We start from the raw sequence: 18103 nt of genomic DNA on the forward strand, positions 1-18103 counted from the left end.
TTGGAGACGTTTGTGCGTGCTTGTGGATCCTTGCAAGTTGTTGCTGTTACTGCCTCCGGAGCTTTCATGCTACTTACTGATTCTCTGCCAAGCGCACACTGAGTCAGGCACACACAGACACTACAGAGGGTGCCTCGTCACTGATTTAAGTACAAGGTGCAGAATTTGTCTGATGTTTTTTTAATGTAGTCTACCTACGCGGCATCATTTATACTTGATGTTTCTCAGTAAATGAGCTGCTCAGACTCTTATTTTATGATATTTTGTTGGTTGAAATGATGCTCATAAACCTCAGATGCATGTCATACCTTAGTGTTCATAGGAGGTAGTTTTTATTGACATTGGGTAAGTTTACATGCACACTAATTAGCTACTATTATTCCAAACATGATAATATTTTGAATTTGCAGCAGGTCATGTTAACAGTATTCTGTTTAGATATTTCTAATTGGGCCTTTTGTTGAATGAAGCGTTCTCCAATTAAGACGTGTGGGATATGTTGGTATTATTTGGGTTGTAATTATTTGGACAATTATACTCAGAATATGTATCTCAACTTGGATTTTTACTGCACTGTGCGGCACAAGACCTGTTGCCTGTTTACAGTCGGCTCTGTGTGTTATCATGGCTACGTTGTACACAAACCAACTCAGCAACAGTTTGTGAGGCTGCGGTAGAGATGCATGCCAAAAGAAAAGCCCACATTTCTGTTTGGAAGAAGAAACACACCCACCTTTAAACATTACGAAAGACTTGGATATCAACAGGTTTCTGGATATGTGCAAAATATCACAACGCCGACCTTTTAAGAGGGTGGCTGAAGAAATGAAAGAAGAAGGCTGTGGCTGCACAGTCGAACAAGTCCACTGCCTGTAGGAAACTTCGTGGCACAGGCTGCTTCAGCCGTGCCACTTTTCCACATTTTGACCTGATAAATGACAGGGAATATTGGTGGAATATGCATTTTCATTTGCCATGTAAACAGCTTAGTAGGAGTATTGACGAAATGTAGTCATTGTATGAAATTTAGCTTACCTTCCATAAGAACGAAAGGTTTTTCCACCTAAATTACAAATAAAATCCCCCCAAAACACATATTTTCCCATTCATCTCTGTCATGAATGCACATTTTGAAATGTGCCATCTGACTTTGATATTTATTCTGCAATCCCGCTAATAAGAATTAAGATACAAGGGATTTCATTAACGACTCTCAGAGCGTTGGAAAATTATTTGGGTACACTATCCCTTTAAAGAAATTACATTCCCTTTTTACCATAATACTTCTGATATGCTGTCCTACAGATGTGTGTCGATTGTTGCAACAGCCAGCTATTCTGATACTTGTATGGATGACATGGAGCCAGTGTCCAGTGATGCTTAAAGACTGAGCCTGTTGGAGAGCAAAGCAAAAGTGTGAGAACATCCAAAGACTAAAAATCAAACAAATAAGAAAAAGGGTCTGGGAATAGTGCTTACGAATTACAATTCTATAAATATGTAAATCTCATTTTCTTATTGTTTTCTTGTTTTCGTAGACATTTTTATCTAGCTTTTTTAAAATAATTTTTAAAATCTACTTATTTCTCTTTCTAATTTGTGGAATATTTCAGACCCAGCTGCTATTTTCCTTTTTTCCCATGTTTTTCGAAAGAAGTCGCTCAAGTTGCTCAAATATCACAAGTTTAAATGCTTGTGACGGTGTTTTTAAGGGTTGAATGCTATTTTTGCCACCAGTTACCAGCCTTCCTGATGGACCAAACAAATATTTAACCATCAATCAAAACAACATAAGCGTTTTCCTCTCTCTCTCTCTCTCTCTCTCTCTCTCTCTCTCTCTCTCTCTCTCTCTGTTAGACCCTTTACAGGTGTGTTTTGGAAGACCTGTATGAGTTCCCCACACTGGAAAAAGACCTGAAGGAGTTTCAGAAACTTTTGCGTCGCAGACAGTAAGTGTGTTTGTCTCTGCACATGGACCTTGTTCTCTGTATCAAATATAACTGACTGTAACTTTATTTTTTTAATGTATTTTTTTATGTATCTCTGCATCCCTCCTCACTGTTGTGTTTGTTTCCTTCATTTAGTACTGTCGATGACTGCCCTCCAAACCAAAAGGTAAGCCAGAAAGAGGGGCGATATATTTACACCCATGCTACTACACTGTCAACTACATCTTACTGATGTGACCTCAAATCTGTAGCTCTAGCTTTCAAATTATTTAATGGTATACATTAGAATTTGGTAAATATTAGAGGTATAGTTATATTTTTTTCAAAACCAGCCAAAGTACCGAGTTCTGGGTTTTGTCAGCCAAAGTTAAGAACCAATACCACGACTTGAATTAGTCACTCATGTCAAAAATATACCATGAATTTAGAAATTCACAACAAAAAAAATAAAAATTACATAAAATGATGCAGTAAACTGTGCTTCACATTGTAAAATACATCCATAGAGGTTCAAATGTTATAATTAAAGCTGAGCAGTAGGAGCTAGTAATGCTATCAGTGCATCACGAAATTCATTGAAGTAAAAATATTGTCTCCATGTTTCTTCTGCTCTCTTTCTGTCAGAGTAAACAAATGTATCAGCAGTTGAGTTTGAAGGAAAATTGTTTGCAACTACGAAGTCCACCAACTGATACGAGAGAGGGTGAGTAACACACACAAAAACATGCACATACCCAAACCACAACACACTGCCCAGGACTGTACACAATTACGCATAATGACAGTCTGTGAGTTTTAATTTCAATGTGCGCATGTAAATTGCTTAAATGCAGCATGCTCAGCTTCTTTGTCTGCCTGAGTACTTAACAAAAATTAACCCAAGTGTCTCTTCTCTTCGTGAATTCTTGATTTTTTTCCTGCAACTGCTTCATTATGATTTCACAGCATTTTTGCTTTCGCCAATTGCTGTGGTGCATAAACACATTTACAGTATATGTACAATACATTCACTGCTCTATAAATGTTTTCTATACATCTTCCAGTTATTTGTTGTGTGTATGTGAGTGCTGACTCCTACCTGAGTGTACACACACACCCCTCGCTGGAGGCCCATGAGCTGCTACGGATCGTTGGTCTGAAGATGGACAGAGTGGAAGAGGACATGGTGCTTGCTGTAGTGTCGCACACTGGAGGTACACACACAAACACACAAAGAATTGCATGACCTCAACTAGGTCGATTTAGTCAAGTTTGCATTTGTACTGTTGAGTAGCTAAAATTAGATTTTTCACCCATAGTTTAGGCTATTTTAACCATGTTTCTATCACCCACAGCAATTAAAACCATTTCTGAAATACTTTGAACACTTTCTATACTGTTAAATCATCACTTTCAGATAACATTACTATTTCAACTATGCTGGCTAGTACTTGCCCTTAAAATTGCCTTTCACTTTGATGCATCAGTGTGACGAATGGTAGCCAATCACAGCACAGCAGCAAGTTGCAAAGAAAAGCATTGGGATCCATTTTAATGTGTTTGAACCATTTATGCATTAGTTTTAGTTATTTTAACTGTTCATCACTCTAAGTTGATGTCACTATTTTCAATTGATTATCAGCTGATTTAAGTTAACTTTACTATTTCAAACATTTTTTGCTGTTTATTTGTTACTTTCAGTTAACATGAACTATTTCGATCATTTATTCATTATTTTTTTTTATTTAACATTAGTATTTGAGTTGTTGCTATTTCAGCAGTTCATTTGTTACTTTTAGCTAATTCTGATTTTTTTTTTTTTTTTTTACTTGTAGCTATCTATTTTAAATACTTATCCATCGCACAGATTCTTATTTTTAATTAGCTGAGCTAATCAACAATGCTCTCAAATTCCCCCATGGCAACTTCAAAAGTACCCGCTGGAGGGCAAGTACCCTGTATATACAACTGTGTAACACTCTCAGCTCTAAATTGTCATCAGAATTTCTCTCACCGTCTTTCTCTTTTTCTGCATGTATTTGTCTCTGCAGAGCGGAGGGTGTTACAGCCCAGTGACTGTGTGTATTCAGAGTCCATGACCCCACAGGGAAAGCTTGTGGTCTGTCGCAGGGATCTCACAGAGATTCTGGTATGTAAATACTGTTCTGTTTGTGCTTCCGTCCTTTTGTAACACTCAATCTCAATATTTCATAAGGATTTATAGAGGCTAAAGATGCAGCTTGCAGGTTTGAAGCAAACCATGACCTCTCCAGTGTGTGATTATTTGGCATTTGCTGCCTCTTATGTTGTTTCTAGCCTCTGTATCATCTTCTGGCTAAATCAGGCATGAAAGTAAATATTCTAAATCCCCAACTGACATATTTTCACAGTGTTACAATGAGTCATGCATCACAAGCAAGCCGGAAAAACTTGGGCCAGGTTATTGTTGTTAACTCTGACTCAATAGGAGAGAAAAGGTGTGAGCCACAATTATTTTGTTGTTGCTCAACCGTGACAGCAGGATTGGAAAGTGCTGTATCAGGGCAAAGTGTTGTTCTATAATGACATGTTTTTCACTGTGGAGCTTCAGTGCGAATCCGTAAATAATTTAGCAATATTGGGCATTTTACAAACTGTAGCTGTGGGGATTTGGGCTTCTTTGGGATAAATGTATTTAGCAGGCTGTCAATAACAAATCAGATGCTCTACATTAGATTAATTTATGCACTGTACCAACCCGCAGGCTGGTAGGCATGTAATATTTGGTTTTATTGAGCATATTGTCTGTCCGGCTCCTGTAACCAGAGCTGGACAGAACAATAGTGTTATAGTGTTGTAGGAATCACCGTTCCCTTCTCAGGTTTCGGGTCCGATTGTACGGTCTGAGAGGCAGGAGATATCTGCTGTTATAGCTCTTAGCTATATTGCTTCTTTTAAATGTTTCGATGTTTGATCCACTCACTAGCTGATTGTTCTGTAGGTTATTGTGAAGTTGAGATATTGTTGCAATTGTTTAGCTTATTTAAAGACAGGCTTATTGCTCTAGATGAACAGCACCTCTTTTGGGTATACCTTTATTTTCGGTGTACTAATTTAGCATTCTTTTGTGTGGAAAGCCTCCTTTAACAGACAGTGCTGAGCTAAGCAGGAGGCCGGTGCGACTCTTAGGTATCAACACCTGGGATGTGGCAGCTGCTCTGACACACCTGGACTGGAGCCTCTTCAAATCCATCCACGAGGTACACACATACACACACACACTCAATTATGTGCAGCCGAGAGTGCACATAGTTTATGATAAATTCATATTCATGACAGAGATTGCAGGAACATAAGCATTAAAGATGCAAATGCTCTACAAGACTTGCTGGATCATGAATACAGAAAGTCTTGCAGCTGAGCGGCTGTCAGGAAAAGCTGAATATTTGTTGTAAAAATGCTGAAGCATAGCACAGATGAAGAGACACAGGCTGCATCTTAAACTGATATGTGGATGTTATTGTACCTTAAGGGAATCTAGATAATGTTTCCCCATTCTCAAATATGAGCATTTGCTGCTTTTATCTGGTTTTATATGATTAAAAATAGATTTTTTGGACTGTTGGTTACCCAAAACAAGCAGTGGGACAACACATTTTAGGGACATTTTTCTAAAAAGCTTGATCTTTGTCACCCACACTCTTCTCTCCGTCCACATGCAGCAGGAGCTGGTGTACTACACCCTCAGCCGTGCTCCTGGTACTGGCCACACGGCAGCCCTCTCAGTCCTGCTCCAGCGCTGTAACGAGGTCCAGCAGTGGGTCATGTCCGAGGTGCTCATGTGTGTATCGCTCAACAAGAGAGTGCAGCTGCTCAAGAAGTTCATCAAGATCGCAGCTCAGTAAGAACACAAAGAGATATAATTAAACCCCATGTATCAAGAACATCAACATGTCTTATGCACCGATGCATAAATATTTGACGTTTACGTGTATTTGCAGTTGTAAAGCTCAAAGAAATTTGAACTCTGCATTTGCCATCATCATGGGTCTTAACACAGCAGCTGTCAGCCGACTCAACCAAACCTGGGAGGTAAGCGTGTGCGTTGTTGCATTAAATGTATTCATGCACGTGTTTCAAATTGAATTTTGACCAAACATATTCCTTTCAGAAATGTCCAGGGAAGTTCAAAAAGCTTTTCTCGGAGTTGGAGCTCATCACGGTGAGACTAACTCAACACATAAAGACAGATGCAGAGCTTGAAATATGTTCTTTTTTTGACTTGATAATCAAATCTTGAAATCTCCTCTCCCTCTGTGATCCTCTCCTTTCACTCTTTTTCTCCACCTTCCCTCCGTCTTTGTTCAGGATCCATCTCTGAACCACAAAGCCTACAGGGAAGCCTTCAAAAAGATGAAGCCTCCCAAGATACCTTTCATGCCTCTTCTCCTGAAAGGTATCTTCTCTATCCCCTCTGCACACACACACAGGCACAAAGACACAGGCACAAAGACACACACACACACACACACACACACACACACACACAGAGAGAGACACACAGACACTTTATTGCTGTTGGTAAATGAACCAATAATAACTCACTTGTCCTCTGCTCTTAGATATCACCTTTATCCACGAGGGAAATAAGACCTTCCATGACAACCTGGTCAACTTTGAGAAGCTGGTAGGTTAAATCAGTTTTTTTTCAGTTTTTCAGTGTTTGAGTTTATGTTTTAAAATTTTATGCAAATGTTTAAATTGTCATCTAGTAATTAAAAAAAGTCAAGATTCATCAACTGGTGATTGATCACATTAATGGTAAATGCAGCAATTTTTATAGTACTTTTTTTTTTACAATTCTTCTCTAATCACCCCCCCCCCACCCACCCACAAACACACACAAACACACATGGCAGTGAGCTGACATGCAAGGTGCTGGCCTTACCAGCAGTAGCAATTTGCCCAAGGGCACTTCAACATGAAGACAGGAGGTGCAGGAGATCCAACTGCCAACCCAGCAATTAGGGGGCGAGCAGCTCTACCTACTGAGCCACAGCTGCTCCGATCATACGTTTGTTTCTCAGTAATTAATCAGAGCAGTATGTTGCCAAAAAGAAAAATAAAGATTCAGATCTTTCAGATTTTTCTTTAACATGAGAAAAAGAGGAAACAAAAGACCTAATCAATCACAATAAGGTGCTGACTAGTGAGGGAAAAGTACTCACCGCTGCAGTACAGGTCAGACACAAGCTGAAGTTAGTTTGACAACCACACGTTTGGCTCATTTATTACCATAGAGGCAGTTTAAATTTAAGGTTGGGGATTCATAAAACAAGTCAAGAGGAAATGTAATGTTTACAACAGTAACTTTGTTAACAGTGTTATCAATACCAGCAGGTATATTTTTATATCTCGACTAATATGCCCAGAGTGAGTGAGGAAATATTGTTAGAATTACCATGAAAACTGAACTTGCACAAACCACAAAACCTGTAAACCACAAGTAAACCAGATACAGATCCCAGCTATTTCTCCAGAGATGGCTCGCTAATAAACCTCTACCCCATAACATGAACCTTAGTCTATAAATGCTGTGCGTACATTACTCACAAATTGTACAAATTGTGTTGAACATGGTAGCATCATACACATTTGTTCTATTTGTAACTTTACATACTAGTTTTATACATCGTATTGTATCATGAGGCACATAGTGTTATATTTTTTACACACTTAACACACTCAGCACATAATCCATATTAGAGTGCTGTTACAGATTAACGAGATGACTGATTGACGAATTGACTGAAACCTTTATTTATGTAGGGGAAATTCTCTGAGACCAGGCTCTGTTTGGCAAAAGTAGCATGTTTTCTGCTGATTTTCACTTCCAAGCACCATCACTATTAGATCTTAACTGTTAGGTTTTTTGACTGATCCAACATGTCTTCTCCTAAACAACAGCATATGATCGCAGACACAGTGCGGATGATTCGCCACTGCCAAAGTGACCAGCCAGGTGAGTCCTCTCACTTCTGATTGAATTCTGTTGCAGTGATCCTTGCATTGCACAATATAAAGCAGGATTACTCACAGGGAAATTTCAGGCTTATCGTCTTGAAACAAATTGTTAGCTTTGGATGTAAAGCAGGTTTATTTTGATTTAGATATATTGTGCACAATCTTCTTATAGTATTTTTTCTTTTATTGTGATTTTCTTTTTAATACTTATGTTTCTTGATTCTTGCAATACTTGAGTTTTTAAAGATAACTTTTTTCCTCAAACTTCTTAAATACATTCAACTCATTAGAAGTTTTTATTATACATGTTGTATGATTTTTTTTTCTATAATAAATAAAATTTAGGAAAAATAAAGACGCACACCAAAAATGAAAACCTTCAGGGTTTGCTAAACAGATGGAATAAAACTTAGATATCTGAATAAATTATTTTTTTAAAGCCAAATTGCAAAAAAAGAAAAACCCAATCAAATGAATTATGTACTTTTCAGCTGGTGAAAAATTGGGATTGTTAAAAATGACATCTTATTTTGTTAGTGGGACATCTTTTTTAAAAAAAATTGAAATGTATCTTTGTAAATCAAACCAAGAAGAGATGACAAAAATATATCTTAACTGCAACTTGTCAGGTGGCGGAGGCATACAGCTGTGAGGCAGTAATTCTAGTTAATTCAATTTTGTCTTAATATGTTCCAAATTTCTTGTATGCAAAAACCTACCTGGCAATAAACAGGATTCTGATTCTGAAGTATTGCTGGATCTATTTATTGTGAGGAATCTACCTCCACCTGCAGCTGAGTTAGTGTACTGCACCAGCACCACTCAGTTTTCTCTTGCAGTTTCTAAGCAACCATTTCCAGACAGTCTTTTACTCTCTTTATATGGTCATAATACAGTATGTGTTTGCACCAAATGTGTGTGAATGTGTGTGCTATCCAGCAGAGAAAGCTCTTCCGTGTGACTAATGTGCATGTTTTGTGTCTGTCTCCTAGGCAACGAGGTAATCGGGGTCGACAGTGCGGAGGTGAGGGCGAGCGTTCAATACCTGCACATTATCGACAATCAACAGACGCTTTTCGAGCTGTCACACAAGCTGGAGCCACGTGCTTAATAACACACACACACACACACACACACACATGCAAGTACCCTCATAGACACACGCACAAACACACTGGACACCGCACAGTAGAAATGCTCGCACCAAGTATGTGTGACACAGAGGACGCTTTCCACAGCAATATGCTGCACACTCACACATACACTGCAACAAAATCACACTACCAGCAGTGGTGCCAAGTGGACAATAAGGTGCCATGTGTTCTGAGAAAACCCATGAAGACACAAGGCTTTATAACACAGAACATGTGTTTATAAAGGATTTAAGTCTGCACACGCTCTGTGAATTGTCTACAAGAGGAGATTCTGCGCAGCAAAGTGGAGATTTGCCAAACTGAGTGAGAGTGAAGAGGAGGCTGTAATTAGTTTGTACAGTATCTATTGGACTGAATATGCCCTTGTTTTTGTTCTTGTGATGAGCTTTTGGTTATTTATGAGCCTGTTTAGGAGGTTGAATGTTCCTTTATTTCTGTCTTTCAAGTCTCGTCCACAACCCCCAGGGACTTAATTTCCTCTTCATCATTTCAGTTACAAACACAAAACCATCTGTAGAGGAGTTAATGTGTTTATAACCTGATGGCCACAATCTGCCCCATCATATGACTTCATCTGCATATCACATACCTGCCTCGTGATGCATGTATATCCAAAATACATGCCTTAGTTATTTAGTTGTATGATGTGGAGCTTTTTTTTGGTTATTGTGTTGTAGCGTATTATGTAACGCAAACAGCAACCGGGGCTGAGTAACGCTGTAACATACCTACCCATTTTGACCTTTTCTCAACGAGGCTCTGTCAGTACGGTGCTAGTGAGTGACAAAAGGTGCAACGTTAACAGTGTCCGATAAGGCATTGTGAGAAGTTTTAACAGGACTGACTTTGACGTTGGAAACACTAAAGCTCTCCTGAACGTGCCAGAGTTCAATAATGGACTGTGAACTGTTTTTGGTTCTCCTTGTTTCCACATGAGAGTCCTGGCTGACTTTAGGCCAAACACTCCTCATGCACTTCTCTATGGTGTTTTTGTTTGAGTAGATAATGATCATTTTACATTGTATATATTATGGACCTATACATGTTTTCAGTGCCAAAAGTCGCATAGACGTAATGTAGTGTTTTTTGTTTTTTTTTTAAACCACAGAATTTTCCTTGAATGAGCCCTGGGAGGACGTCTGGTCTGTGATTGTGTAAAGCAGATCAGACTCCTCACAGAGATGCTTTCTGACTGATTTCAGGGTGTGTGATGGTATCCCGCTCAACCCCGGGTTGCTATGGTAACACAGCCCGATCATAGAGCTATTTTTCCTTTTGAAATCCTTGAGTTTATTATGTCAATAGAAGAGTCATGCTTTGTTTAAAAAAGTTTATTCAACAAAATCATGTTCATGAGGAGGTTTTGATATTCATTCTTGCTGACTGAAAATATCACTTCACTCAGAAGTGGTCTTGTGTAAACTGTGTGAAAATCAACGCAGGGTTTGGACAGAATAGTGGAAGCACAAGGGCACAGGCCGTCATAGTAAGACTGTCTGGTAGGAGTTTTAAAGCTTTGGTTCACCAATTAGTTATCACTCGAACATTGGTTTTCATTACTTTGGCCCTCCAACTACATATTAACAGGTAAAATGTTTTTTCTTTCTAAACAAAGCAAATCCTGGAAACAAATGTTGACATGGCCACGACATGCAAAAAACATCTATTTGTTATTCAAATCACTGAGGGACCAGTCTGTCGTGTTGCTAATGTCAGTCTGGAAGAAATGCAGCATGAGATGAGGGGAATCATTCAGAAATTCTACATGAATGATGATAATGAACACAAAGTAAGACAAGAAACACACCCTTTAGAACAACAATATCGCATCTGGCAGATCTTTCAGATCAGTGTTTGTGTTATTTTGTCCTCGCCCTGTATCTGTTCATGCATAGCTGGTCGCTTCAGTGGTACATTTCTGCTGAGCAGGAGGAAACATCCAAAGGCGAGATTCCTAAATGTTATGTAGCGATGCATGTCTTGCATTGTTTAACAGTTAGAAAAACACAGGGGGTAAAGTGCAATATAGTAGAAATGTTGCCGCAAGTGTTCATAGTCATTTCAAGCCTTTCAGAGCACATAGCTGCGTTCTCCTGCAGATCACAGTAAGATAAATGGACAACAGAGGGCTGGGGTTTACCCAAATCGCTTTAGTGCCAAAAAAATCTTTGGTCCATGACAAAAAACTAATATCAAAGACAGTGAAGACTCACTTTTAAATAGATATTATTTGTGAGTTATGAGCAGCTTAGTCACTGTTTGTGCATCAAAAGCTCTTTCAAAGACAGACTGTAACCTGCTGTGGTCACCAACACCACGTAGATGCTCTGACACTGAATGTGGAGCCAGTCCTTCAGAAACTGTTAAATTGATGAATATAAATTGAAAGCTTTCTTAAGCCATTTAAATGAACAGATCACCTCTAAATAAAAACAATACATATTTTTTCTCTTACCTGTAGTGCTTTATCAGTCTAGATTGTTTTGCTGTGAGTTGCCAACTGTTGGAGATATCGACTGTAGAAATGTCTGCCTTCTCCCCAATGTAATAACAAGATGACACTCAGCTTATGGTGCTTAGGAAAAAAAACCCAACTCACTGGCAATCTCTCCAGAAATCATGACCCGGTTACTTGAGAGAATCCACAGACCTTGCTTTGAGCATTTTTATGTGGGAACTATTTTCTGTCTTTCAAACAACACCCGTCAATGATATCACTGCTTCCTTCTGCACAGTGATATGGAAAGAAATTCTTTTCTTGAGAAACTGGGCCATCATTTTTGGAAAAACATTACTGTTGAGTTTCCCAAATGTATTTTTTCGCGCTTTGAGCACCACAAGCTGCGTGCCATCTAGTTCAATTATATTGGGGCAGACATCTCTAAGGCCAATATCTCCAACACTCAGTGAGTCACACCGAAACAATCTAGAGTAATAACTAGCACCACAGGTATCATATGGATGTAAAATCTGAAAAAAAAAATACTGACAAAGTCTATTTATTTTTAAGGTGTGCTACATATGTGAGTCTTGAGATTTTATTCCCTCCAGGAGTTATTCATACCCACAAATATTTCACAAAAGATTATTAAAATAACGCAAGTAAAAGGTGAGAGCGTATTTTCCCTTTAAAAGGCGATTAAGTCAGTTACATTTGAACAGCTAGAGCTGATAAATCAGAGCCACGGTCTGTTCATTTTCAGTGTCACAGAAAGGCCTTGTGATGGCCATTTTTACAATTAACGTGTACATGACGCAAACATGCACAAACACACCTCTGCTCATTGTGTTAAAAGGGCGGAATAATTGTGTTGTATTACTTATTTATTGTAAGATACTGTTTATTTATGTATTTTTGAGGTGACAAAAGTTCATGTGCCATGTTCAGAGGTTCAACAATATGGAAGTGCATTCTTGAGAACAGCAGATGTTTGTGGTTTGAAGCTGCAATACTGGAATGTAAAAGTACTTGTTGTCATGTTTTGTGGCCACTTGAGGGCAGCAGAAGAGCAAGGCAGTGCGATGACGCTCTTCTGTTGTCCCAAATGCAGAAATGGACAGGAAACCAGCAGGAAAGTGTATTTAGTGTTTTAACGGCTGTTGTCAAGACTGTGTAAAGTCACGTTTTTTAACAATGTTGTTTAAAACCTGTTTGCATGTTAATATGATAAAAAACCCACAAAAATTCACAATGCAAGAGAGGACACACTGAAGGCTTTGTACTATTGTAATATTGTTGATGTGTAAATATATACCCATGTTTGGTATGTTGTTATTATTTATCAGTTGTAAATGAAAAAAAAGGTCAACCACAAAGCAATACGTCTCTCCTCGTGTCCCCTCAACCTTCTGAAGCTGAAGCCACATGTCTTTTCTAAAGCAGCATTTTACTATGTCAACATTTGACTGAAATGAATAAATTATAGGTTTTATGTGACATCTCTGGGTGAGCGTGTGGTCTTTATTGGCTCATGTTCAAATACTGCTTCGTTGTGTACAAGTGAAAGCATTTGCCGAGTGCATCTGACCAATGTTAAAACGCCTCATGCAGACACCCCTTTTGAAGCGTATAAAAAAAACATGGCCTTTCAACTGTCCAATAGTAAAGATCATACTTGGGCAGAGACTCTGACACCAACATGTCCCTCTTCCTCCTCTTCTTCTTTGGTCTGGCTCTTGGTGCTGTGTCTCCTTCTGATGACCATCCAGTGTAGCTCCACCAGGGAGACTGTCCCATGTTCTGGTTCAGTTTCAACGGTCGCTGCTACAAGTACGTCGCCACACGTATGACCTGGGCGGATGCAGAACTCCACTGTCTGTCAGTGGGAGCCAACCTGGTGTCTCTCTACAGTCTGGATGAAGACAATTTCGTCAAAGACCTGATCAAGAACTTTGACCCGGCTCAGGGAGCGACCTGGATCGGACTCACTGACACCCAGAAGGAAGGAGCAGGGATGTGGTCTGATGGGTGCGCAGTCAACTTTGTCATGTGGCTTGCAGGAGAGCCAAACAACAGCAGTGGAAATGAAAACTGTGGACGCAGAAACATTGGCACAGAACAGAAATGGAATGATTTTTCGTGTGCTTACACACTGTCATTTGTCTGTGCATCTCGCACAATTTGTCCTTAGCAAGTGAGAAGGTTGTGTCTGATTCAAAGTTTTAACCCTCCTCATGTTGCTCTGCATTTTCTCATGAATAAACTGACAAAAAAGGATTGTTTGATGATGATAATGTTCTGTCTTTCACACAAAATCAAAACACTTTTGGACTTTGACAATACATTTTTTAAGTCCACCACTTTACACTGTCCCGAGATGATGTGAAGAGTTAAACATTAAAACTTTAAAAAATTAACATAGGATTTTGGTATTCTTGAACTCTACAAGAGTTTAATAATTGATTTCACCTTGAAAAAAGAAGGCCCCTTATAGTCACCTAACACCCTTTCACATGAAATTTTGCCCTATTTAAATAGAGCCATCAGCATAAGGGTATCAGGAGTTTTGGGGGTTTTCCAATAAACAGCTCAGTGCCAAAAAAAGGACTTGATTTAAGGTACAAAGGGCAAATTGGATTGAAAAGTAACTGAAATTTGTAGGTGGACTTAACTGTGTCATGTAGTCATTGGGGCAGAGTACATTTTTTCTTTCTTTGTTTCATTCTTTCTTTTTTCATGTTATTGCTTGAATTTTATTTCCTTTTTACATTTGTGACTTCTCATGGGACTGTGATATTTTTATGTGCCAGCAGATATTGATAATTTTACATTGTGCTTGAAATATTTAAACCCTCTGTCACCGTCCTGCTCTGTATCCAGAGGGCCTCAGACTTTTGCAAAAGACTTTCTGTTGAAGACTGTGGGACATACATCTTTAAGTTATATTAGTGATTCATCTTTGTCTACACGTTTCATTATTATGATGGTTTTGATCTCTAGAGCTTGGGTTTTCAGGTTTTCTGTGTTTCTTTGTTGCATCATATTTCCTGTTTTAGTCTATTATATTATAAATATGTGTCATATCCTGGATTTTCTCTTTATTTTTCCTTGTTTTGTGTATTTATTCATGTTTTATCTGTTTCCTGCTTTATTTTGTAGATTCACTTTATGTGTCATGTCTGCTTTTATGTCCTGTTTTGTGTGTTTTCCCGCCTTAGTTTCTGCCTGCCCGGCCCTGATTAGTTTGCCTGTCCCTCTATGGTCCAACAGTGCGCTCAGCTGCTCCCACTTTCCCTTGTGGTTCTTAGCTCTTCCTGCTTTGTCTGTTTCCCGCCTGTTTTCTGTCACACCAGTCTTACATCAGCCTCATTAGTCTGTTCCCTGCTCCTCGGTTTTTCTCAGCCAATCAGCTCTCTTCCTGTTCTTCTGCCTCATCACCTTATTCCCTTCACCTGAGCTTCTTTGCCCTTTTTCTCCACCTGCACTTGATCTCCACGTCAGTCCAGTTTGTATTTAAGTCCTGATTTTCAGTTCAGTCTTTCTTTTTCTCTTCCAACCTGGCTTAAAGATCTGTTTAGAGTTGTCTGCAGTTTCCTGCCTTTGAGTCCACCTGCTTCACAATACAAGACACACTCACCTTTAAAGACACACTCTGAGCCCTCGTTGTCACCAACACCTCCCTGAATGTTTTAGGGACACTGTTACAGCAATGCAGGCTGATTAAAATTTCTTTGTGCCATTTAAGTAGTTTATATTATGTGGATGTAAGTTTTAAAGACTAAAGAAGTCTCTTTATTGTACTACAAATGTTGCTTGAGATAATGTGCTATGTTCAGGGGTCTAACAGTGTTAAAGTGCATTTTTGTGGCTTGAAGCTATAATGCTGTGATGTAAAGATACTTGTTATGTTCTGTGGCCACTTGAGCGCAGCGTAAGAACAAGTCAGATAGATGTAGCTTCTTTCTGAAATGGATGGGAAACCAACAGGAAATTTAGTAAAATTACATTTAAGAAAAAAAGAAGCTCTTATTTGATTAAAAACCTGTTTTCATGTTAAAATGAAAAACAAAGTTTGCCATGCAAAGGGGGAAACATCAAAGGATTTGTAATATTGTTGATGTGTAAATATATGCCTGTTTGGTTTGTTGTATACCTTAAACCTTCTTACTGCTGAAGCTATGTGTTTCTAAAGCAGCATTATTCTACTTCAACATTTGACTTAAAAGAAATAAATTACAGGTTTTACGTAACATCTCTGGCTGAGCTTGTGGTCTTTATTTGCTCACATTCAAATACTGTTTTGTTGTGTACAGGTGAGAGTCTTTGCCAAGTGCATCTGACCAATGATAAAACGCCTCGTGCAGACACCCCTTTTGAAGCGTATAAAAAAACATGGCCTTTCAACTGTCAGTTGTCAATTGTGCAGATCACAAAGACAAAGAGTCCAACACCAACATGCTCCTCTTCCTGCTCTTCTTCGGTCTGGCTCTGGGTGCCGTGTCTCCCTCAGACAATCATCAAATGAAGCTCCAGCGTGGAGACTGTCCCATGTCCTGGTTCAGCTTCTATGGTCGCTGCTACAAGTACGTGGCCACACGTATGACCTGGGCTGATGCAGAACTCCATTGCGTGTCAGAAGGAACCAACCTGGTGTCTATCCACAGTCTGGATGAACATAATTTTGTCAAAGCCCTGATCAAGCACTTCGACTCTGCTCAGGGATGGACCTGGATCGGACTCAGTGATATCCACAAAGAAGGCAGATGGATGTGGTCTGACGGGTCTGCAGTCAACTTTACCTTGTGGGGTGCAGGGCAGCCAGACAACGCTGGAGGAAACGAACACTGTGGACACAAAAACATTGGATCAGAACTGAAATGGAATGACCATCAGTGTTCTCAGACATTCCCGTTTGTTTGTGAATCTTGCACGATTTGTCCATAGCAAAAAAAGAAGGTTATGCCTGATTAAACTCAGAGACTTTACACCTGTTGCTCTTCGTTATGCATTAAGCCTGCATGGGAAAGATATAAATGTGTGGGTGTTTGTACGTTTTCAAATGTAACTTTGACTCAGCCCTCGGTATTGATTAACATATTAAAGAAATCAACAAAGAGATCGCCTTCTTTCATTTACGCAGCATACATGTTCTAGACATTTCTACATGTTCTAAAGTCTTTTCTTTCCTTAGCTGATGCAGAGGTCACTCGATCATTTTGCTCTCAGATGTGCACTACGCCAATACTTGAGTCTGTAAATGTTTCAGGATGCAGCTAGAATCTGTAGTGACAAAATTATCTTTTGCCATATATATTTACTTTAATTACCTTGTATTTACGTTATATTCATTATTAATCTTATATTAACCTTTGAATTAACCTGAAGTGAACTCAACTCAGTGAACTCAAATGAACTTGTGTAAAATCATCTTACTAACTGTCCTTGGAAGTTTCATTTGTGAGTGAGAAACTTGCTGTTTTAGGGGAAAGGAGACAAGTGTTCTTTGTTTCACCTTATCTCAGAGGAGGTAAACTCCCTATTTTCCTAACACTGTGTTTGCAATTATAAATATATGACCGAATGCAATCTTCTTGGTCAGGCTCATTCAGTACACTCTAGCTATCTGAGCTCTGTCCTCTCCGCTGAAATAGATTAATTCTGTTAAACTCTTTTCTTTCTCTTTTTCTTTAATTATCTTTACTTCATTAAAATATACAAAAGACAGCTGCTTTTGTTTTTATCATTTATTTGTTCACATCATTCTTTCCTACCTTCCTCTGATGATACAGGGCTCATGTCTGTCGCCATAATTCTTCAATCTGTAAGCCTTTGCGATTAACAAACTGGCATGGCAGGAAAATGTGTAATGCAGATCAGTGATAATGTGCATGTGTCCTGTGAGAGTATGCTACTCTAGCATACTTTAAGAAAAAATAATATATGACCACTACAGAAAATTGCAGATGAACATTAAAATATCCGGGAATTGACATTATGGACACTGGCACTGAATTTTGCCACATTATAGCATATTGACCACTTACTAGGTTTCCTCATCTTTTAGGGGTTTTCCAGTAAACATCTCAGTGCCAAAAAAACAAGGAGCTGACAACATCTTTATTGATCTTTGATAGCCTCTGATAAATCACTTTTCCCGTAATCTCAGTGACTTGGTCCAAATGTCTAAAGGTTGCCTACATTGGATTGAAAGGTTCCTCGGAAAGATATTAGAAATAGATTATATAGTCATAAAGAGATCATCTCTCTCCCGCTTTCGTTTTGGTCTCTGTTATATCTCAGGCACGTTTGGTACAGTAATGATATTGATAAGAACTGTTGTGATACAATAAAGTGTAATCATAATAATAATAAAAACACTGGAATTTTACAGAACGTGCTAGAGTTCAACAACTGTCAGTAAATATGCAAATTTATTGCATGTTTGTTATTTCCTTGTTTACATTTCAAAGCACTTGTTAATTTTTATCCAAACACTCCTCACACACATTGAAAAAAATTACTTAAGTTCCCCCATAGTGAATCCCCCAATATATTTTCTTTCTAATCAATCAATGTTT

General features: G+C 38.7%; 1 protein-coding gene and 2 pseudogenes across 1 annotated transcript in view; all 3 read left to right on the plus strand.

The window, feature by feature from the left end:
- Positions 1–13022, plus strand: part of rapgef5a (Rap guanine nucleotide exchange factor (GEF) 5a) — a 62532-nt gene extending 49510 nt beyond the window's left edge. Inside the window, exons 14-26 of the mRNA XM_042506013.2 lie at positions 1858–1949; positions 2085–2115; positions 2574–2652; positions 2993–3142; positions 3980–4077; positions 5045–5167; positions 5630–5808; positions 5909–5999; positions 6079–6129; positions 6276–6363; positions 6530–6594; positions 7875–7929; positions 8924–13022. Of these exons, the coding sequence (XP_042361947.2) occupies positions 1858–1949; positions 2085–2115; positions 2574–2652; positions 2993–3142; positions 3980–4077; positions 5045–5167; positions 5630–5808; positions 5909–5999; positions 6079–6129; positions 6276–6363; positions 6530–6594; positions 7875–7929; positions 8924–9042 (1221 nt within the window). The 3' untranslated portion in view covers positions 9043–13022. The remainder of the gene's footprint in view (positions 1–1857; positions 1950–2084; positions 2116–2573; positions 2653–2992; positions 3143–3979; positions 4078–5044; positions 5168–5629; positions 5809–5908; positions 6000–6078; positions 6130–6275; positions 6364–6529; positions 6595–7874; positions 7930–8923) is intronic.
- Positions 13023–13163: 141 nt separating this feature from the next.
- Positions 13164–13942, plus strand: LOC121957436 (ladderlectin-like; annotated as a pseudogene).
- A 1987-nt stretch (positions 13943–15929) lies between these two features.
- On the plus strand, positions 15930–16641 carry LOC121957961 (lactose-binding lectin l-2 pseudogene; annotated as a pseudogene).
- The last annotated feature ends 1462 nt before the right edge of the window (positions 16642–18103 follow it).

This window comes from Plectropomus leopardus, chromosome 17, assembly GCF_026936395.1.
Source record: "Plectropomus leopardus strain MGB_pleo_1.0 chromosome 17, ASM2693639v1, whole genome shotgun sequence".
Lineage (NCBI taxonomy): Eukaryota > Metazoa > Chordata > Actinopteri > Perciformes > Serranidae > Plectropomus > Plectropomus leopardus.